General features: G+C 41.7%; 1 protein-coding gene across 2 annotated transcripts in view; it reads right to left on the bottom strand.

The window, feature by feature from the left end:
• Positions 1–22,358, bottom strand: part of MEIS1 (Meis homeobox 1) — a 102,883-nt gene that overhangs the window by 11,410 nt on the left and 69,115 nt on the right. For both annotated transcript variants that reach the window (XM_026845052.1, XM_026845053.1), the window contains exon 6: positions 12,068–12,144. In XM_026845052.1, the coding sequence (XP_026700853.1) occupies positions 12,068–12,144 (77 nt within the window). The remainder of the gene's footprint in view (positions 1–12,067; positions 12,145–22,358) is intronic.

A 22,358-nucleotide genomic window follows, 5' to 3' on the forward strand; every position in this document is an offset into this window, starting at 1 on the left:
TATATAGGGCTGGGGGTGTAGTAAGACAATATTGAAGAGCGAACAAATAAAATACTAGGCAAAAACTAGTGATGAAAAACCACTAATTAGCTGACAAATTTGATGTAAAGCACTAATGAAAGCCATGTGTGGTTCTGCAATTTAGTTTTAAAAATAGCTTCTGACTTCAAGCATTACTATGTGACCCCACCGATGGATTCATGTCGTGAATTCAGAAAAGTTGCTTTAAAGCAGGAGAGTGCTATTGAATCTCTCACGAGCCAACCCTGCTAAGGTAGCGACCATATCAAGTGCAAAAATAGAGAGAGATGGGATCAGGTATGCGCTCCTTGTAAGAGAGCAGGCTATGCCCTACATTTTGGGCAGCCCAACGTGCACCAGCTCTACCGCTGACCACCTCCTGTGCTTGTTCTTCTCCTTAAGCCCTGCCTCCCACTCTTGCCATGCTTTCTTCTCAAATCCTGTCACCAGGGACACAACCTGTCTCCAAATAAACAAACCAGTTTTTGGGGAGCACCCTGCCACCAGCCCAACAGGACACCATGCAGTGACACCGCAGGGTGGCAGCGAGCCTGGTGGTGGCTTGTGCTCCAGGTGCAGAAGGGACAGCTGATGGCCTTCCACTGAGGTAGGACCCACAAGCTCCTGACCCTGCTTTTCCCTTGGCCCAAACACTCCTCTAGCCTCAACTCCGAGCAGGCTTCATGGTTGGTGGCTGCTCAATGGGTCTCTTTAGAAGAAAGCTGAGCAGGAAACACTTTTCCTGTCTTGCAAAATTTCCTCTGTTCCACAGCAGGATGGAGCTAAAGACTATTTGTATTTATGTGGTTAGTTCTGAATGAAAAACAAGGGAGGGACTCACTAGAGAGGAGTGGAACCATGTGCCCAGGGAAGGGCTCCCTGGAGATGCACTCCCTGCTCTGCCCATCTCCAGTGCCCTCCCACATCACAGGCAAACTGCTGTTGGCCTTTCTGGTACACTCTCCTCCTCTCCTCCTCCCCCCTCATCCACAAATCCCACTCAATAAAAGCTCAGATGACATGGAAAGTTTCCGGTGAAAATCCAGGTCCAGCATTCAGGTGTCTCCCTGCTGATGCCAGGGAGCCGGAGCAGAGGCCGTGCTGCAGGTCTCCGCTGCGCTGGGGAGGGATCGCTGCAACCTCATTCTCTGACACTGCAATTCCCTCGGGGTGCAAAGCAGATGTAAACTCGCCCTCGGCAGCCAGATGATGTAAAGGGAAATCTTTACATGGCAAAACGCCAGCGGAGCTGACCTCCCGTCTCTTCCCTGCTCCCAAATCCCAGTGCAGCTGTACTTTGCTGATCTCCGTGTGCCACAATTAGCCTTTAAGGAATATGGCAAGGATTCATCTAGTAGAGCAGCACTAAGGCTGCTCTAACTCCCGCCTGGGACAGCACTAGACCCCATACAGCACTATGGTTGGGTACACAACATTCTACCAACCAATGTCTTGCCTCCCACAAAAATGCTCTCCCTGCCCAAGGACTGATGCTGCCTGGTTGTAGATCCACTGCAGATTTGGAGAGCGATTCATCTCAGCACCACACCATGCACCACCTTTGCTGGGATAGAGATGTATGTGCTTCAATGCACAGATGATGCCACAAACCTCAGGACCTCCCAAACGCTTGTGGCAAAGGGTGCGCAGGCTCTCCGCAAGCTTTGACAGCAGCCCAGACTGTGATGTGCATCTCCCAGCTCAGGGTTTTCTCCCAGCTCTGAGGGGGTTCTGAACCTCAGCTTTCCATCTGAACCTTCAGGAGAGCACGTCTGGACTCCATAACTCATGTCCTGGTCTGGTGCACTCCATCAGTGCAACCCAACAGCTTGTCTTCAACAGATCACTTTAAACCAGCAACCCAAGTTCTGCTCAGTGGCAGGGGTTATGCTGGGAATCAGTGAGAATTGATAGCAAAATACTCGCTACTTTGAAAACACTCCTCTCTCCCAGCAACTTCTTTGTCCTCTGTTGAATCAGCATAACCTCTTAAGGGATTGTAGTGTCTGTGAGAGGTCACAAGCTTTCTCATGCCACACAAGTCATCTAAACACAGTTCCTCATTTGAGGTCCAAGACTTTTTCCATACATCAAGTTGGGAGCCTTGTCCAAACCTATACTGCATATGGCATGGGAATCTGGAAGCCCCGCTCTGTCCTCCAGCCCAAGAGAAAGCAGAGAGGCTGCTCCCACATCTGGCTGCTGGTTTAGGTGCGTTCCCACTCATTGAAGGATGCGAGAAACAATCTGTCTGCTCTCCTGGGTGGATCTCCTCAGCCTCCTCATCTACAGAAGGCTATTTACAGAGAACAGAGTAACTTCATACCCCACACCAGCTTCTCCAGCCTGCGGGATGAAGAGAAACGCACGCAGGGTAGCCAAATCAAAAGCCCTGACAAGTATCTTTGGGGGAAATCCTGAAGCCCTCAAGAGGAGAAGACATAATGAAGCCCTAAATGGGACATGTGATTCACACATGAAATACGCTTTGACCTCACTGTGGTCTACACCCCAAGACATCAGCTCAGGGCAGATGAGGGAAGTTGTGATTCCTGTGGTTGGATTCTCCCCACCGCTACTGAGACAACAAACACAAGCATGTTAGTGTATTTCATGTGATGTGGGCACCTGCAAAACTGGTTTGAATTTTTTTTTCCTTCTTTTTTTTTTTTTTTTTCCCCAGAAACCACAAAGGATACAACTCTGAGTCACAGCCAACCTGAAAAACAACCCCACACTTCTGGACAAACTCCCCCCCAAGACATCCTACTTCAAAACATTGTTTTCTAACCACTACTAATAAGCTACTTTGTAATCTACTTTATCTAAACATAATTTCCCATTAAGTGAAGTAATTCATTTTGCTTATAATCCTACTCCTGACAGCATTTATTCAGGGCAGGAGAAAAGACAACCTCAGAAAACAAGGCAAACAAAACACACACAGGGAGGTCAGAGTAATGTCAAAGATAAAAAGAATTTGTGAGACCATGGGACACAGAAAGCTTAGGGATCAGGCCCTAGATGGTATGAACCACCTTTACAAACCAGGTGAGAAGTCAGACATCTCTAGGATAAATCTGAATTAAAAGGGAGCTACTCCACTTTATCATTAGCCAAAGAAAGCCACAAGGACTACAGATCCTGGGCAGGGAAAAAAAAAAAAAAATAACCCGTGAAACTGTTACATGACCTAGATTTCGTTGTAGAACTGCGGAAGTAATATTTTTTCAGCAGCATCTGCTGCTGTTTCTTTTTTGTTTTAAAAGTAAAATAAAAGGCAGAAGCCTCCTTAGAACTAGCGCTGATATAGCCAGCCATACATCATTTACACCGAAATCATTTCAGGGCAGGCAGGGCAAAACACACGCCCTCAAAAGCACGTCCTCGCCCTTGTGCCTCTGGCTGTGTTTCATTTTTGAGAGGAGAAAATTGGTTTAGCCAAGAAGGAGACAACATTTGCCCCATTTTTAATATTTCAGGCTGACTTTTTACCATGCAGTTTGTTTTATGCAGGTGCAGCCCAGAGCAAGCGCCTGATGTAAGTGCAAGAGAGGGTCTCTGAGGGCACCATTCTCCATGTGTTGGTGCTTCAGTTTGCAATGGTTAATCGCTCTACACCAACCTCAGCAACTGTTGACACAAAATAGGTGGAGATCAGGTCTGTGCAAGCACAAAATACCAGAAAGGCAAACTATATGTAAACACACTTCAGATAGCTATGACAAGAATAGACCAAAACCTGACTTGCAAAGCAATGACAAACCATTACTCTCCCCTTCTCTCTCTCTCTCTCTTTTTTTTTTTTTAATATATATTTGGGGTATATAATTTTTATTTATTTTTTATAGGTATTTTTCCTGTTGGAAGCATCTCTTGCACTAAAAAGAAACCAAACCCTGAGAACTGTATTTACAGAAGATGGTGTAGAACCCTCCCCTTACTTGCAACACAGCATTTCCACAACACAATAGTGTCCTGGACGTTTTTTTTTTTAAGCCAAACTCTTGTTTTGAGACACTGCACACCCGAATCTCAGACTTTTAAAATAAAAAGTAGCAAACAAAGCCTTCTGACCCCTACCTTGATCCTGCAGAGCAAAGCTAGGACAGGAGTGGAGAAAAGAGCAAGTGGTGAATGTTTGCACAGTGCTGTTTCATCTTATTTTCCTGACACCTGACAGTGCATTCATCACAGAATATTAATGCACTAACTAAAAAAAGTTTGTTAGGTACGAAACCACCCCAGAAGAGGATGGAAGGACCAAGGGAAAACAGGGGGTTTTGGGACTGTGTATTAATTTCTCAAGTGCCAAGCGCCTTTTGTTAGTCAAGACCATTGGCAGGTAAACCCTGTTTGGAGCATGCAATGCTCTGCAGTGGGAACTGACCTTTCTCGCTTTCAAAAAAGCATCTATGTGAATAAAATAACACCAGTTATTTTATTTACACAATGCTCAGGGCGCCACTAATTAGCCTGTTAGTTTGTGCAAAATAATTCCACGTTTGCTCTTGAAAAAAATGGTGTTTCCTTGGCTGGTTTTCCTCAGCCTGAATCCAGGGGATGTCAGAGCAATGGTTAGGGGAAACATCCTTCCCTGGTGCTCCTGGACAGTGACCCCTGTTTTGAGGTAGTTTGGGGGGGGTGGAGACTGCCAACACACAATTTAGTAAGAAATCCAGGGTCTATCAGCTCTCCAGGGCGAAAGCTCTTCCTGTGCTCCACCTGAAGTCCCAGAGGCCAAGGGGAGCATTTCCCCAAAAAACCTCTTCATCCACCTCCTCCAAGTATCTGCCCTCTTTGGAAAAATACCTGTGTTTTGTGACAAAACTGTATAGCTACTCCTTAAACCCGCGCGCTAAACCCAAATCCTGCATGCTTAAACCACTGCGCTGTATTTTTAAATGGCTTTACTGAACTAAAAAAAATACCAGCCTAAAATCCAGTGATACAACGGTACCTTATGGCTCTAAATTCACAATTCTTCCCCCTGTAAGCTATTTGCTCAGCTTTTCTAATAATACCTTGGCTGCCTGGCAGCTCTCCAGGGCTGTCTAAGGCAATATGCAAGCTAAACATTTTTTCGTCTGATTTCAATATTTTCTTATGAGTAACTATACAGGATTTTACCTAGTGAGTATTCCTGATTGCTGTAATTTAAGAACAGAGAAATAGACTACAGATGTAATATTATTATTACAATTGGCATTCAAGGTGAAAGGCATAACAATTAGCTAAGACTTAGTGAAAACATAAATGTAAAAATCTGCTTGAAAAGCCCAGCACATGGTACATTTAGATCAGCTAATTTACCACACATATTCTGAATTGCTCAAATGGTATAACAATTCACTCAGCGAGATCCTTTTTTAAAATAGTTTTCTTGTGGCTTTGCAGTTGTTTTGTTTGTTTTGTGGTTTGTTGTTTTTGGGTTTTTTTTGGGGGGGGGAATGATTGTCACATTGCAAACACCTACTGTCTTATTTTACACTGGAATAACAAACAATACATATTTCTTAAACCTGAAACATATAGTCTTTCTTATTTCTATTTTTTCCTGCTTTCACATGTATCCCCATTAACAAAACAGTGTTTAAATAACTTCTGTATACATATTCTTGAAACACAGAGAACAAAAGTAAATAGTTTCCAAAATCTGAGGGTTAAATTTGTATTGGTGAAGTTGAGAGGATAATTTGTGAATGTTTTAACATTTACAAGTAAATAAGTACTTGTATTTACTGTATCTGATTACTGAGAAAAGTATTTGTTATGTTCTTACACAGATTCAAATTGCATCTTGACCTTTTCTAGTTTAATCTGTTTACTGCAACAAAAGCAGTAATAGATACATCTGAAAACAAGCAGATATTTTACTTGCCTAGGATTAAAAATCCCTGCATACAATATGCTCTGCAAAGTGGCAAGGCGAGTATTTCGCCTATTTATTGTAGCCTGTGATTTGGTAGGGAGCAGGGTTGAAAAACCACCCCTGCATACAGGACCAGCACCTGCTTTTGCTATACTCCCTCCCTGCCGGCCTCCTCCCCCACTTACACCCTAAAAATAGTGCTTAAGTGGGACTAAAGTGGTGCACTGGTCATGTGCTGGCCTTTTGCTCGGGGTGACTATCGCCCTCAGCGAAGGAACTGAGTGAAGATGATGTCTACACTAAACAGCCAGTCCTGTGCATGAGCCTTTCCATCCCCTTCAAGGGGCTGACATGGGAATCACCAAACCCCAGGCATGCTATGATACAAAAACCACAGTGGGAAGACAGGGGCCTGGGACTGTTTTCCAAAAGGCAGCAGGATGGAGAGCCACACAGACATCCCTGCAACTCTCTGGAGGGGCGGGCAGGGGCTTTCTGCATCTGCCCCATCAGCATCCCCCCATCTGCATCCCTCCATCTGCCCCATCAGCATCTGTCCTCATCTGCATCTCCCCCATCCACCCCATCAGCATCCCCCCATCTGCATCCCTCCATCTGCGCCTCCCATCTGCCCCATCAGCATCTTCCCCCATGCCCCCAATCTGCATGTCCCAATCTGCATAGTCCCCACCTGCCCCATCTGCTCCATCAGTAACCCCACCATCTGCAAGCCAGGCCGGGCATGACCAGCAAGCAGATGGGAAGGACACCCCTCGCAGTGGTGCTCCCCATTCATCGCTGGGTGCTGGGGAGCGATCTCCCCCAGAAGTGTAAAATCCTCCCGTCCCCATCATACCACCCTGCCTGCCCGTGCCAGGGCAAAGCGCTTTATCCCTTGCCCCATGTGACTACCACAGCAAAGCTCTACCACTATGCTTACCCACAAGCAAAGAAACGGAGGCAGGAGAAAATTTCCTGCTGGAGGGGAGTTATGATGGGGCTAAAAGAGTAATAAAGTATTTCTGGGTGTCTATGCCCTGAGCTGGCTGTGCTACATATAGTAAGGTGGTCTGGTTTTCCTATTGCAAACCTATCTCAGATTTTTCAAGCTCATCTTCAGGCTGGTCTTGGAGCCTTTTAAAAATTTATTCCTTACAAAGTTTCAGCAAAAGTAACTCAGCTGTCTCCAAGAATGAGATTAGGGACATTTACATTATTTGATCATTTTTCCCAGTGTGTTTGGTTGGGGTTTGTTGGGTTTTTTGCAAGTCTAGGAAATTATACACAAAATTGACATTTAAAGAAGCCAAGGTCATAAAATCAAGAACTCAAGAGTTAGGAAACCACATTAGTAGAGCTGCTTGCACCTTATTCTTTAACCTACTTTATAGGTGAACATTTCAGTTACCAGCTCACAGTACAATTTTTGATAGGGCCCAATGCCTCAACCACCCCAATGACGATTATGTTTGGTATAAGAACAAGCCAGGGCACTCTAATGTAGAAAAAAATGATTTCTACAGGAAATAAACTTTGTCAGAGTTGAACAAAACAGCAAGAAAAGCAAAACAGTCCTGGCTGAAGCAGCTGAATGCTGCACTGGGGAAGTGCATTCAGCTCTGGTGCTGCCTTGGACTTCCCAGGTGCTGCCGAGTAAATCATCAAACCCAAAGTAAATCATCAAACCCAAACTTTTCATCAGCAGTTACTGATTTATTGCATCTCTCCATACCCAACATTGGAGGTTGGAAATGTAAGACACTGAGGCATTTAAAATTTGGAGTTTCCACTGAAACTCCAAGTTGCAGTGGTTGAACCTTAAATGTGGATAACTTGCTGTCATTTTGAGTCATCTCACAGTCCCAGACCAACCCAAGACAGGTAACTGTGCTGGACCTGAACCTCCCTGAGTCTCACTTCACCTGTGAACCAGGACAACACTATTCTCTCTCTTTGCAGGGGAACTGTAAAAAACATCATGCAGACTCACAACTGTATGCATATATAGGCAGGTGGAGGTCAGGGGAGGACTTGGGTATTACAGCAGTAAGCACTATATGAAAGTCTAGCAGTAATTTTTAATTCCATCTTCAAGCACGGTTTGAATACAGCTCAACAAACGAAGCACTGAAGAATGAGGGTAAGATAAAATATTGACTAGCTGCTCCATCATTGTCTCGTCTGTGCCCTAGATAGCACAAGAGTATTTTGGAAAAAGCAGAATGGAAACACCCAATCAAAACCTAGAGTTTTAAGGATTTGAATTTTCAAACTGAATAATTTTTTGTAAGATCATTTTAATGCAGTTGTACTCTATTTAGAGAGTTAGTCATATATACACATGCACATATAGAGAGGTTAGATAGCCACAGTATTCTACAAATATACGTTTATTTGTGCATACGTAGACTTCCCTAAAACATAAAAAGCATCCGACACCTAATTCAGCCCTTGACGAGAACTGCTCTCTCTTCTCCATAGAGTACCACCAGTAATTATTTACCATTAGTTCTTAACAGGAAGAGATTCAGCTGGGATGTAGTAAACAAGAAAACCGTATAGATTGTTCAATATAGCCTGGCTGGCTCTCAACTGAGGTAAGAAGTGATTGGATCACACCTCCTGGATATTTCAATCCCCGTTTTTATCACCGGGGAAAAGCACCTTATTAACCTGTACTTGGTCAGGTCCCTTCCCTGTCCATATATGCAACGCTGTCAAGATCATACAAGTGTCCCTTCTCATTCACATTACCATGCTTTGAACCCTGAACTGCTGCAGGGTTAAATGACTAACAAGACAGAGAGCTGAAGGGTTCATTTAGGCATCTTGAACTCTGCTACCTTCCTACCTGCCATAGATTATTTTTTTGTTGCAACAGGGTAAGGGTTCCCTCTTCTCATGACAGAAACATTTGACCGTGGCAAAAAAAAGATAGTTCTGAAAGGAAATGCTGGTGATTAACAAGCAAAATCATCATGTGTGAAGAAATAAAAAAGGAAAAATCCTCTGCATGTATTATTTCATTACTTTAAAAATATAAAACCAGCCAAGGAAAAGGGTCAAGTTAAAACTGTGGTATTTTTAAAGACATGTGCCCTACCACTGATGCATTTTTCTGGCACATCTCACATCATCACCCCATTCCTGTGACTCCCACCATCAATAGGAGTTGTGTGCATCAACCCAGGGAGCCTGAACACCGGGCAGACCATATGTGAAAAGCACCATTTTTTTCATTACAGCAGAGAACTGAAGTATGCAACTAGCACATACTGTAAAGGCATTCAAAATATGACAAAAAAAATTGTTCAAATGCTTTCAATCTGCAGAAAACAAATGCTCTCTTCAATGACTGCTCTGTGGCAAACTTCTAATTCCATCCAGAAAATCCAGCATTCCCAGTCTGGGCTAACGACCATGCTACCAGACATGAGTTTATGTTTTTCATGCACATTTCATGTATTCCCACATGCTGTGTTGCTGCCAATAATTTATGACTGATCTGCACCCAGCCTGCCCTTCAGCATTTTATTTAATCTCTGCAACAGTGATTTACAATGACTCATCATTAACACAAAAATGTACATGTGTGTTAACAAGTTTGGAAAAATCTAAGGAAGAAGGCAAAATTTTTTGCAAGTTGTGGCTGAATGAGTTATGAGTCCGCTAAAGAAAGGCAAAGCTAACCAGAAATGATACGTTAACCCTTCCCTGCAGCAAACAATTTAGGCAAGAAGAGTTTCTTCTCCTACGTACTTCTTTAGAAGAAAAGAGATTAGGCAAAAGGCTGGGAGAGTGTTGTCCCATAGCCCCCAGGATTTGGAAGGGGATGAGTTGCTCATTGATCACTCCATGACTGGACATTTCCTGAGGATGCACCTGTGTGTGTGTGTGTGTGCATGCAACCTGAACACTCAGCCACGACCTCACAGCCTCCTCGTTTCTCAGCATCCATTTAAAAAGCGGGGGCTGAATTACCATATTTTGGCATCTCTGCCCACCACCTGTGATTTAAGAAAGCCCCGACTGTCTCTATAGTGTTAAATCTTTGTGGGGCTGGGGAGGGAAGGGGAATTGTCTCAATAATTTATACAATTGTAACACCACTGCAGAATTTCCAAACTAGCTCAAGCAGAGGAAGCCTGCCCTACATCCACAAGACTTCAGTTATAATGTAATTTGACCTACTTTTTTTTTTTTTCCCCTTGCACTTAAGGAACTTATAAAAACACATCTGACACAGAGCCAAAGTAAAAAGTCCTCAAATCTGAGACAAGATTGGTACTGAAAAACACCCTGGAAAGTCAATTGGGAAAAATTCCACCAGCTTTAGTTCAAAACATCCCATGTCTATCATCTTGAAGAATTTCTTTGATGGCCCATCCTGAACTGACATAGTTGCCCTTGATGAATCCTATGCTCCCAGACCACTCCAAAGCAGCACACACTCGTTTCACCCATTGCTCCATAAGACCCCCAACGAACATACACAGCTTCTCAACTGGCCAAAGCGCCTACTCTTAAACTCAAGGACAACCATATAAATTAGGGTATCGCCTGTATGAAGGTTGGAGGTCATAAAGCTGAAGCAAACACTAATTTTCTCTGGCTGAGCCAAAATACTGTGGGTTACATAGTTTAGGTTTAGTGCCTTTTATTCCTCCGCTCTAAAGAAAGTATCTTGGAATCATACTTCACATACACTAAGTATTCAGTATTTTCCTTTATTCAGTGTCTTAAAGGGCTTCAAAAAATTGATCTCCCAGGGCTGCTGTGGGGGTCACAGAAATTGATAACCCTTACAAGCTATGCTTATGTGAGCCTGCCTGTGTCTCCCAGATAGTGCACTTTGTAAATTAATCCTCCAAAGGCAAATATATTGTAAGTAGCTTGTTATCTCTAAAGTACTAAATTGAAGAATACATGGGATTATATTGACAGAAATTACATTTTCTGTAATGGGGTTTAATATATCTGAAATCTCTCCCATAGGCTCCTACTCTCTCTAAGAGAGAAGGGTTTGTTAATGTAGGTGCAATGGACATCAAGACCAAATTTATTCACTAAAATGGATTAGGACATGTAATCAGAGCTTCAGTAATATTAATCTCTGACACTTATTGAACGGAAAAAAATACTTTTGTCTGCAAACTGGCATTCCTCCCTCCCTTTTCCCCAGCAGGCTCGCTGTTTGCCTTGGCCATTTTCTGGGTATTACTTCAAAGAGGATAAGGTTTCCCATCATAAACACTAATCTAAAAATATTAGGACAATTAATTAGATACACTTAGTTTTACAAGGTATTAGATTGCAATACACTTCAAATACAACACTTGCTCTGCAATAGTGGCAGCAACCTCCATTTCGATGCAGTAACAAAGGGTAATAAATCAATCTTTTTTTTTAAGGGTTTGTTGTTGTGTTTTTATACTTAAATCAAAAGTAATTTTCAAAATCACAAGTAATTTTCACTGCCTCCTGTACAGTCAGCAACCCAAAATCCATTTCAGACATAGCATGGGTCCCGATGGATCCTAATTTCCCTCAAACAAATTGCTACTACAACAGATCAGGGGTTCCAGCAACCCTTAGCTGGAATAAATAAAATTGCTCCACACCATACTTTAGCAGCAAAGAGACAGGTTGTCCTCAAAGTTTAGTCAAGCTTTCAAAAACTGGACTTCTAAAACAAACCGGTAAAGAGATAGAAGGATGTCAGTCAAAAGAAAAACCCCACTAACAACATTTTTTAAAGTATGACACCATCCCAAAATAACAATACGCTCTGCAGAAATGGGGCCAATTGCCCCTTTTTTTCACCCAACATCTCAACCTCTTCCAAGACCAAAGTTCTCAAAATGCTTGTGGCTTCCTACTGAAGCAGACACATCCTCAGCCAGAAGGAGGACTGATATCCAAATGTGAATACAATGAAATCTGCCCAATCAATGGGAAAAAAATACGGCTTGTTTTCTGCAGTAGCAAATCTCCTAGTTCCCATCACTGAAACCACTCACGCAGCTATATCCTTTTTGCATCAATAAACTGCTGGGGGGGTGGTGGGGGTGGTGGTGGGGGGAGCAGACAAGGGCAAGGTGTGTCCTCAAAACTGCAAAGCATTAGCCGGAGGGTGCCAGCGGCCGTATAAAAACACTAAGAAAAATTACTTACCAATTGTTCACTTGAAGTATAGTGAGCCCTGTGTCTTGTGCCAACTGCTTTTTCTGTTCTTCTGAAGGGTAAGGGTGCTATAAGACACCAAAATAAATATATACATTTAAAACAATGCACTTTTTTTGCCTACTTTTTATTTTAAATTAGAAAAAAAACAACAGAAGCGTGACATCTATTATTGAAAGGTGAAAATGCTGAGGTGTGTCACTCTTTTATAATTATTAATGGGCTACTACATCACTTAATTAATGGCAGTAAAAGACAAGCCAATTATAAAGATTAGTGAAGTGGAGAAATAACTGCTTAGGATACTGGCAGTACCTTGATACTCAAGAAGGATATTTGTTGCATTAGCTGACAGTTTTTGCACTTTTCTCGAATGACTGATTAGTCAAATCACCTTTTTTTTTTTTTTATTTCACAGAACAATAAAGAATGTGATAAAGTTCTTCTCTGTAAAGCTAAAACACGCTGATGTTTTCTGAGATAGTGAAGACAAATCTTGCCAGTGCCCCAAAATAATTTGCAAATAAGATCAGCATCCTGAACATAAACAAACGCCTAGGTTTTGAACACAGGCCAATGCAAGGTCAACGATCAGCACATTTTTGCCTGACATTAACATAGCTGTGCTGCACTAATCCTAAGAGACAGAAAATAAATACTGGTTTATTTGAAGATAATGTTAAAATTCAATCATAAGTTAAGTTTCTTGTGAGAACTTGATTGCTTTCTCAGAATTCACTTCTGCATGAATACAGATTGCTTAATAAATCAACAGCAAAAACCACATTCAATTTTGAAATTTAGAAATATCATTTATGTCCTTTCCCTCCATGTAAAAAAAATGTCACTGTCCCAAAAGAAAACGGCCAAATATTGAAAATGTAACAATTCCCAGAAAAAAAAACAAAAACCTGTACTGAGGATCTGGATCAGCTCCTAACCCAGACACCCAAGTCTCAGTACATATCGGATTGAGACCTGGTCTGCTGCAAAGTACTTAATAAAATTTCAATAAAGGTGATTTGATATAACTGGTTAGACCTATCCCAACATCCCATTTAGCAGTTGGTTGTCACAAAGTATTTGCTGTTATACACGCATCGCTTTCTTTACCTCCCCAAACATCCCCATATTCTTTGGATGTATTCTTTGGCATATTACATGAGATGTAAACTGAAACCTTGTAAAGCGTAAGAATTTAAAACCTCATAAAATTCCACAATATTATTGCTATCGTAACTATTTAGAAGATTTTATATATATTCCTGTAAACAGCATAATCTGACACCTAATGGCTGTGTTACATGCCTGCAGCACCTCACTTTACCAAACAGGAATTTTCGTTGTAACTCTGGCAACTTCCCTTTGCCCAGTGTGCCCATTTCAAAGCCTGCTGCCATGGACATTGGCATTTTTTTCATGCCAAAATTGTGGGGAATTTCCCATTCTTTCAAAAATACTGTTCTCCTGACAGCGAGCCCACAGGTAACCTGCACACCTATAAACTACCCCCTGTATTTTCTGCATATACGTGAAACAGCTCCAGAACAGCGAAGTGGAGGACACAGGTAAGGGGATTTTGCTTCTTTTTTATGGGTAATTTGCCTTTTACCCATGCAAAGATATGGCAATTTTATCATTCGTCTTATATACACGTTCATCCACAACAAACAGTTCTACTTGACTTATGTCCATCTATCTGAACATAACATTTTTCTTCTCTTAAAAAAAAAAATCCTTACAGAGATGATTTGTAACATTTTCATCTTTACAGCTTACTTCCCATTTCATTACTCTGCTATCAAGCGAGGACAAAATTATTCTTTTTTTTCTTATTTCGCTTTGCCACCTTACATGTGATCTAATTTTAAGTAATTGAACAAACTGTGTCTAATTTCATGCAGCAAGCAATAATTACTAGACAGCCTCTAGCTATTGGAATTGAGAACTCTGTCTCCATTAAGCAATTTTCAATTGTTCTGGACTTTTTTCCAAATAGACAAGACTGGATAAAATTAGCCATCAGAATAATACAGTCACTGTAAAAATAATTGCTTTAAAAGTCCCAAACCCCAAATTCCTCAAATTGTGGTATGTTTAAGGTCATCTGATTTTTTTTTTTAATATATCCTACCACAGCATAAACTTTTAATTTTGATAAATCTAGCATTGCTATAATCACATGACAGACTGGGACTTCATGTAGCTAATCCCTCTCAGCTAAAGGTTCATAATGCAGCAGGTTTTTTATCTATGATTTGGTGTGGTTTAAAATAACCTTAAATGCTGGGCATCCTTATTGTATAAGCTTTCTGTGGCTCGTATGAGTTGTTCCTTTGTAGGCTAAAAAAAAAAAAAAATAAAAATGACTTGACAAAGAATCAGCATGCCACAGGCTAGGTTGCTATAAAAACATTCAAAGCCTTGTTGCATTCCCACCCACAGGGCTAGGAAGGCCTGTGCTACAGGCAAAGGCAGACATCACATTGCAACAGAGAGAAAGGGGGAAACCCTGAGAACTGCCATTTTATGAAGAAATGGGAAATTCAGTCGAAGCTGTTGCTGTTGGTCTTTATTTCACCCGTGTAATAATGACAGGTGTCTTCCAAAAGCTTTCTATTGATTGTCTAAAGGGATAAAGACACATGCAGAGAGATATGTGTATATATATTTACATATATATGTATATTAGTGTGTATATGTATAAAATTTAAATAAATAAATAAATAAATAAATAATATGTATCTCTTAAGTCAAATCTTTAGTCTTAGGTAGTCCTGCGAGAAACATGGAGTTGGACTTCATGATCCTTATGGGTCCTTTCCAACTTGAGATATTCTATGATTCTATGAATCATGTAAATATATACGTATATAAATATATATGGAAGAGTGTGTCTAAAAAGAAAACACTGACTCCAGTTGGCAAGTCTACCTATCACTCTGGATCACTTTGGGATATCAAAGCAAATTGTACCACTGTTCAATAAACAGTGACTTGAGACCTTTACTTTGTTGTGTACATTAGCTCCTACCATTATCTCTTAAAAGCTTAATTATTTGCAAACAATTGATCAAGATGGGAATTGGAGAAAAGCAATGCTGGACCACCAGGAGAGCTGCAATGCATTAGGAGAGCAAACAGAATTACCTTTAGGTCTTATAATCAGAATTAACGATTGGGACCGTATGCAGGGCAGCGCAAGAAGCTGTAACGCTCTTGCTGGAGTGTTTTCCATTTGATCTGCATTAACACCTCGAGTGAAAGCCATAAAACAGTGATTACAGATGGCAAGGTTGACCCTCCTTCCCAGAACCAGCCCAGCTTGTGTATACTGGAAGACTGCAGACAGGCTTTCTTGCCAAGGCCAGAGGAAAAGGGCAAATCCAAGGGGAAAAAAAAGTAGGAAGCAGGCAGGTTAAAAAAAAAAAAAAAAAAAAAAAAAAAAAAAAAAAAAAAAAAAAAAAAAAGGGCACCTGAAAGAGTAAGGCTGACAACAGATAAGGGCTCTGAATCTGGCTCTGGTATTTTCTGATCATGCCTGCTGCTGCTACAGCACTACAGAGCAGCATCCACTGAACAGTATGAGACCTAGTGCTTTTCCCTTCCCATAAATCTAGCGCTGAAATGTGGATTGTTTGGCACCATTAATGTGTTTTTGAGGCTCTGTGGTATTACTTTTAATAATGACTTAGTACAGAAAGTGATTGCTTAATAACACCATCAAAGTCTGCATGCAAATGAAAATTATCCCTAGGGGATTTGCCCAGGGTAATATGAACAGTTAAGGAACATTTGAAAAGGTAAAAATAACTATGCAAAATATGAGTCAGAGCAGGCGTTTTAGCAGTAACAAAGAAATCAAAGTGACAGAGAGAAAAATGTAACTTTCCATCATATTCTCTTGTCACTGTTTTATGAATGGTATAGAGAGAGCAGCAGTTTTAATAAAAGCCCCTTTTTAATGAAGCCCAGATCATTTTTAGCAAAACAAACAATAAGACTTTTTTTTTTTTTTTTTTTTTTTTTTTTTTTTTTTTTTTTTTTACCACCTTTGACTACAGCCCAGTGAGTAAAGTCTCTAGCAGATAGAAATGGAAAGCGTTCAAGTTTGTCTCTTAATGATACCCCTCTCCCAAACGTACTCCTTTCCTCAAATTTTCCATTCCAGGCTGCAAATGCTGGATGCCAGGACAGAGATAGACTTTATCTTATCTGTAACCTGGTATCAATAACACTCCCTCCATCCTCCCTCTCTGCCTTCCCTGCCGTAGTGGCACATGGTAATGGTGGCAGAAAAATATGAAAATAATCCTGCCCAGAGTTTACTGCTGAGATAATGGGGGGGGCAAAACCACCCCTTCTCACCCCCTGACTAGTAATTCCTCGTGCCACTGAACCGCCTCAACACCAACACTGCCAACCAGCCCTAGCACAGCACAGTAGCAGGAGCAATCTCCAAGAAAAAGGTTGCACATTACATTGTAAGGATGTTGTGGCAACCGTCCAGCATCACCCTTATCACAGTAGCACTGTTGCTTGGCTGCCCATGCCGGGAGAAACATTTCGGAAGTCCTTTTATCCCCTTCCTCCAGCCCTTTACCTCCTCCAGAGCTCAGCATAATGCACCAAGGCGAGATGACCTTGAGCTAAACTCTGGTAGGTGATAGAGAGAAACTACCTCTCCAAAATGTATGCCCTCAGGAGTGTCTATTAACTGTTTTCTAACCTCAAAATAAAAATAATAATAATAATAATTAAAAAAAAAACCACTATGATTTTCTTGTTTTGGAAGAGCAACCCAGCCCACACTTAACTCAGCAACCAGAATAAAGCCTCAGGTTCAGCCCTCCAGTGACAAATCGCACCTTGTTTTTTTATGCCAAATTCTAAATCCTTGCTTTACCCAAAGTTGTCGAGGATTAGCTAAGGCAGCAGCACAGCCGTTTGGGTCTCTCTCCTTCCCCTACCTCCTCCTGGTTTGCATTTGAACTGTTTACATTAGTGATCAAGTTGATCTACGAGAATTATTTTTTTTTTTTTAAATATCCATAATGCTTTCCTATTGTCTCTCAGCTTTATGAATTAGTTTTACTGTTGCAGTGAATGCTTTTTTTGTCTCCTGACTGCACATTATCAAAGGGACACTTTGTGCCTGCCATTTGCATTACAAAAGCAGTGCATGGTGTAGTCTAAGAACAGAGCTTGAATTTATAGCAGTCCAGCCCTGGATCCTCACACATGCTGGCCTCTGAAAGAATAACGGGGGTTCCTGCATTTGCAAAGTAGCCAGAAAATGGTTGGATCGCTATCCGTAAAGTCACAAGATTGCAACCTGCTTTCTTCATCGGCCACTGGGGTATTTAGAGGGAGAAATAAAGAGAATGCGTTGAGTCCTCTTGCCTATTTTGCAGGCTGCATGAATCAGTTTATAGACCATTCCTGCAACCTGCTTTATATTCAGGCAAGGCTGTAAAAAGTTGCCAAGTTGAGGTGACCTGCTAGGGAGGCGGGAAAAGAAAAAATTCAGAAGCTGAAAACTTGATCCTGTTTATCCCATGGGACTGGCTTGCACGTTGGAGGAAATACTAAACACCAAGAAGGAAGTTGTTTTATTAGAAACGCATCTATGAGGCTGGGAGGAAAAAAGCCTGTGCAAAGTTTGCACAGTCTTTTCCTTGGCTGAGAGCAGTGAGTCAGCCTGATAATGCTGTTGAAGTGTGAGCTGGCTTTGGCATTTAAAACTCCTCGTTGCTTTTTCAGCGCAGCAAGAAAACGCAGTCCATATGACATGGTCATGCTGCAGACAAAGCCAGCCTTTTCCTCTTTCAAAAGAAAATATTTCCTCAACTTATTATAATAGTTTAATATCCCTTCAGTAAGATTTTTTTTTCATAGCATTACTGTTAATAAATCCTGGTGCTGCTAGAGTTATTGAACTGCAAACGGTGAACACAAAATCAACAGGCGTACTCAGTCTTGTAAAGTTAAAAATGCATCAAAATATGCAACGTGACAAGATGCTGCATCCCTTTATCACTTCAGTAAGGCAATATGCTGCTGCTCGACTTCTGCATCAGCCCATTCCTATGTAATGGGGCTCTAAGGCACTGCCCATTGCTGCCCTTACAAAAGGTTTTGTAGGCTGCTTTGGCAACTCTGCCAAAAAATAAAAGGTGAGGAAAGGAGGCAGAATCTGACTCTCCTAAGGCAAACACAGGGCATAAATTACAGAGCCAATACCCCCAAAATTTTAACATCTGAACATGTGTTCACAGCACAACCTGATTAAACAGGGGTTGGGTTGGTTTTGCAGGCAGGGGGGTAAGAAGAGATGTTTTACTTGTGGAGGCTTACAAGGGAGGAAAGAGGTACTGGCAACAGTGACACTTTTTAATGAAGAAGTTATGCCGGGGAAAAAAATGCTCTGTGCTTCTCTCTTTTTCCCATTTGCCCTTTTGTAAATAATTTTCTTGCAAGAGTTGTCTATGAACATGTTTTGGCACTCACTAACATAAATATCCTTTCCAAGGCTGATGGAGAGACATGGTATGGCTTGGGATGCACTGCCAATACTTCTCTGGTGGCCCCATCAAATTACTCATAATGCGTGCACTCATTAAGGGAAAAAAGTTCAGATCATCCCTTGCACAGGATATTACAGAAGTCAGAAAATGGAAAAACCTTTTAAGTCGTCTAATCCATTCCCTGGCTGCTACAATATTATTCCTTCCATACCATATATTATTACCCACTGCCTTTTCCAGTTGAGCTTTAGGTAGTCCAAGCAATGGTGCTTCTGCTATTTCCTTTTGGAGACACACTGATAGACCTCACTGTTTGGAGCTTACTCTGGCTCCTACCAGTTTTCAGTTTAAGCTGAGTCTATGCAGACACTCCCACGCCATACCCGGGTAATTGAGTAGAGCTTTTCCCATGTTAAACATTCCTTTAGTGCCTCTATATATGTGCATGCAGAAACACACACACAGTGCTTGCACACACACATTAGCTTCTCTTAATACACTTAAGAAGTGATTTTTTGCTCTATCACCGAGATTATTTGTGCTAATGTGACACAGGCCGTGTGCTTTCCCATACTCTGCCCTGCTTTCCCATACTCTGCCCTGTTTTTCTTTTTTTTTTTTTTTTTAATTTTTTTTCCCCTCTACTATAGTCTAAAAATAACCAAGGAAAGAGTAATTAAAAGAAAAATTGCATCCAAAAGATCAGCAAAACTCTCTTCAGCACAGCGCACAGCCAAAACCAAGGAAACATTATGTGCAAGTGACACCAAAGAAACCAAGGAAATGCATCATCCAACTTACAAACATGTTAAGAGTTAAAATTCACATCACTGAAACCCTTTCCAGTTAAGCCAGTATCTTTATCAGGTGGTCATGGTAAGGTAGGAAGGTGAACCCCAGCCTTTCCTAGGTGAGTGGCTTTTGGGAAAGAGTTAAAAATATGCCCATCCCTGGCACGCTAAAGGAAATCCCGACTACCTAATAACTCTGTAAAAGTGCTGCTGTTGTTTTTAAAGCCAGCCTAAGACAGATTAGCTCAGGTAAATATCTCCTAACCAGAAGCCTTTTCTCAGCAATAAGTCACTGTCCTTATCTACCTCAAATGACTTTCTAAACAGGTGGGCTCGGAAATAACTGCAATCCCTGGGAAATGCCAGGGCTGGTGGTTGTAATCCCACAGAGGTAAGCCGAAAGCTTTTATTTATGCTTTTTGCTCTCTTTCTCAGACTGCCTTCGGTACATCAGCAGCTCCCTCTGTAAGTGGAGGATTAAAATGCTCCCCTATGCCTACCTTCCCTACCTTACACACTGGAGGAACCAGGGTAATAGAGGGTTGCTGTATTCAGTCAGGTCCTTAATATCAACTGCAAGCTTTAGGACGGAGCAGGAGCTTTAGGCAGGTTTCCTGGAGCGACAGCACCCTTGGGAGCAGCCACCAAGTAATTTGGGAAGCCTCCTGCCATGAGCTCAGCCACCTATTTTCATGGAGGGACCAACCAGTCACGCAAAGAGAATTCAAGGCAACCACCGAGTCAAGGTGCCAATCTTCAACGCCAAGATGAGGGGGGGTTTTACATACAAAAATTTTCTATTTGAAAAAAAAGCAAACAACCCACCACCGAGGAAGGAAATGAAAAGATAAAGCTGCGATTTTGCAACACTGCTTTGTTGGCATGGAAAGTCCTTGAACAGATGCCCCGTCCACCATTAAATATTCACAACATATCCTTGTAACAGAATAAAGCCCACTCAACTTATAAGCAAAACCACAATGTGTTCTTCATAAAAAAAAGATGCATTTAAAGATCCGTGAAGAAAAAAAACAAAAAATGAGGAGGGAAAAGAAAAAAAAAAACCAAGCCGGCAAAACACCACCATTCTCCAAAGAAGCAGAGACTCTTGGAAGTAGCACGCATTCTCTGGCGTTAATTTTCCCACTTAAATTACAGTGATGCTGTAGCCTCATCTCATTAGAGATCATTGTCCCCAGTAGACAGTTGTGTTTATGGGGAATTCTTGCTGTTCCACACCTGCTGCTCAGGTTGCTACGTGATAAAGCCTGCATACAAACAGCAGTCTTGAGGTTGCTGGACTGCAACTGATGAGCCCAGGCTAATTCAGGGGTGATTATGTAGTTTACTGGACCACTAAACCTCTTTAAGCTTGTAATTACTGCCTATTTGAGTAAAGAACATTCAAAAGCAATTCACTGCATCATGCCTGCCACAGCTGGAAGCAGGCTGCCAGCAGTCTGCGGGGACATTAAAATCTACAGGGACGGGGATTCGAGCACAGCTCGTAGGCACTGGCAGCGGCAGCCAAGTGTGTTCACATTCCAGCTCACCTTTTCTGACCAGGCGTACTATTAAAGGTGCAATGAAAACTATAGAAAAGCAATAAAGATGACAAATAATGGGACGTAATTGAAAGAACTGCATTTTAATGACTCTCCCCCTCTTCCCTCTCTCCTTATATTGGCTAAAAAAAAAAAATAAAAAAAAAAATAAAAAAAATTAAGCCTTTTTTTGTAAGGGAAGGGAAAGAAAAGGCCTTTTGCAAAAGGGGAATGCACTGTGTTGATGTGTTTCTCTTTTGAAAGTTGGGAGCTTTCCTTATGTTTAGAAGTTCTAGAAAGAAAAAGTTTACTAGTAAAGTGAATGCATAGTAAGTCTTATTACATATTTGGCAGCAATGATGATGCAGAGGCATCTTAATCACTGAATCTTGATTAAATCCTCCTCACCAAAGTCTTCATGAAACCCTCCAAGAGTATCTCCAGACCTGGAACATGTACAAACCCTCTCTCATGATGGCATCAGTTGCAAGCACCTGGAAATGCCCCAAGCCACCACTCTGCAAAATAACACCCCACGCAGCAACACAAAAGTCAGGCACAGGTCCCTACTAGTGAGACGAGGTGGAGTTTTTTTAATAACAAATAAATATCCCTCTGATTTTATTTGCCTTTTGAGTTTTGATCCACTCGAGTCCTCCTTTTCAAGTCTGTCCCTGCAGCTCTCAATGAGCAGGAAGTTAAAAAGGCTTTTTGGCTTTTTGCATCATTAGCAGCCTTTGGGAGTGGGATCTGGGAGAAGAGCAGATCAAATGGGACCCATGACACAGGCAGAAAGGTTGATAATGGGGATTTTTACAAGCGAGTAAATGACGGTCTGGAGAGGATTACTCCAGCAGATCTGGAAAACAGAGGGAAGTTGCCAACATTGCTCCCAAACCCTGACACCAGGTTGGCTTCACCGGGAGCTCTGATGAGGTGGCAGCATCTGCCCATGTGGCTCTGGCTGAAGAGCCGGGTCCTCAGAGCCTTCCCTTCATCCAGCCACTCCACAATGCCTTCTCCCTGATACTATACTGCTATGTGTGAGGTCTGCATCGATGGGCCAAATAGGCTGCCCTATTAACTAACTGCATGAAATGTACTTCAAAGCCTCACAGGACGTTTGGAGATCCAGAATTCATCAGTGTTGTTTCGCTGCCCCATTACAAATGCCACGGCTGCCTGGGAGAATGGGGTGTGGGAAAGAGCAAAAATAAACAAGGAAAATAAGATGAACTATTGCGATTGATACAATTAACCCTAGACTGAAGTTAGATTTAAGAGATGGGGCCTCTTCCTCTCCTCATCTAATAAATTACCTTGTTTTAAAAAACACGGACATCTTGTCTGTAGTATTACTCTCACTATGTATCTAGGGAGGGAAAGGGAAAAAAAAAAAAAACAACCCATGCACTCATGA

The sequence above is a fragment of the Athene cunicularia genome (genome assembly GCF_003259725.1).
Source record: "Athene cunicularia isolate RWA chromosome 3 unlocalized genomic scaffold, athCun1 chr3_part1, whole genome shotgun sequence".
Taxonomy (NCBI): domain Eukaryota; kingdom Metazoa; phylum Chordata; class Aves; order Strigiformes; family Strigidae; genus Athene; species Athene cunicularia.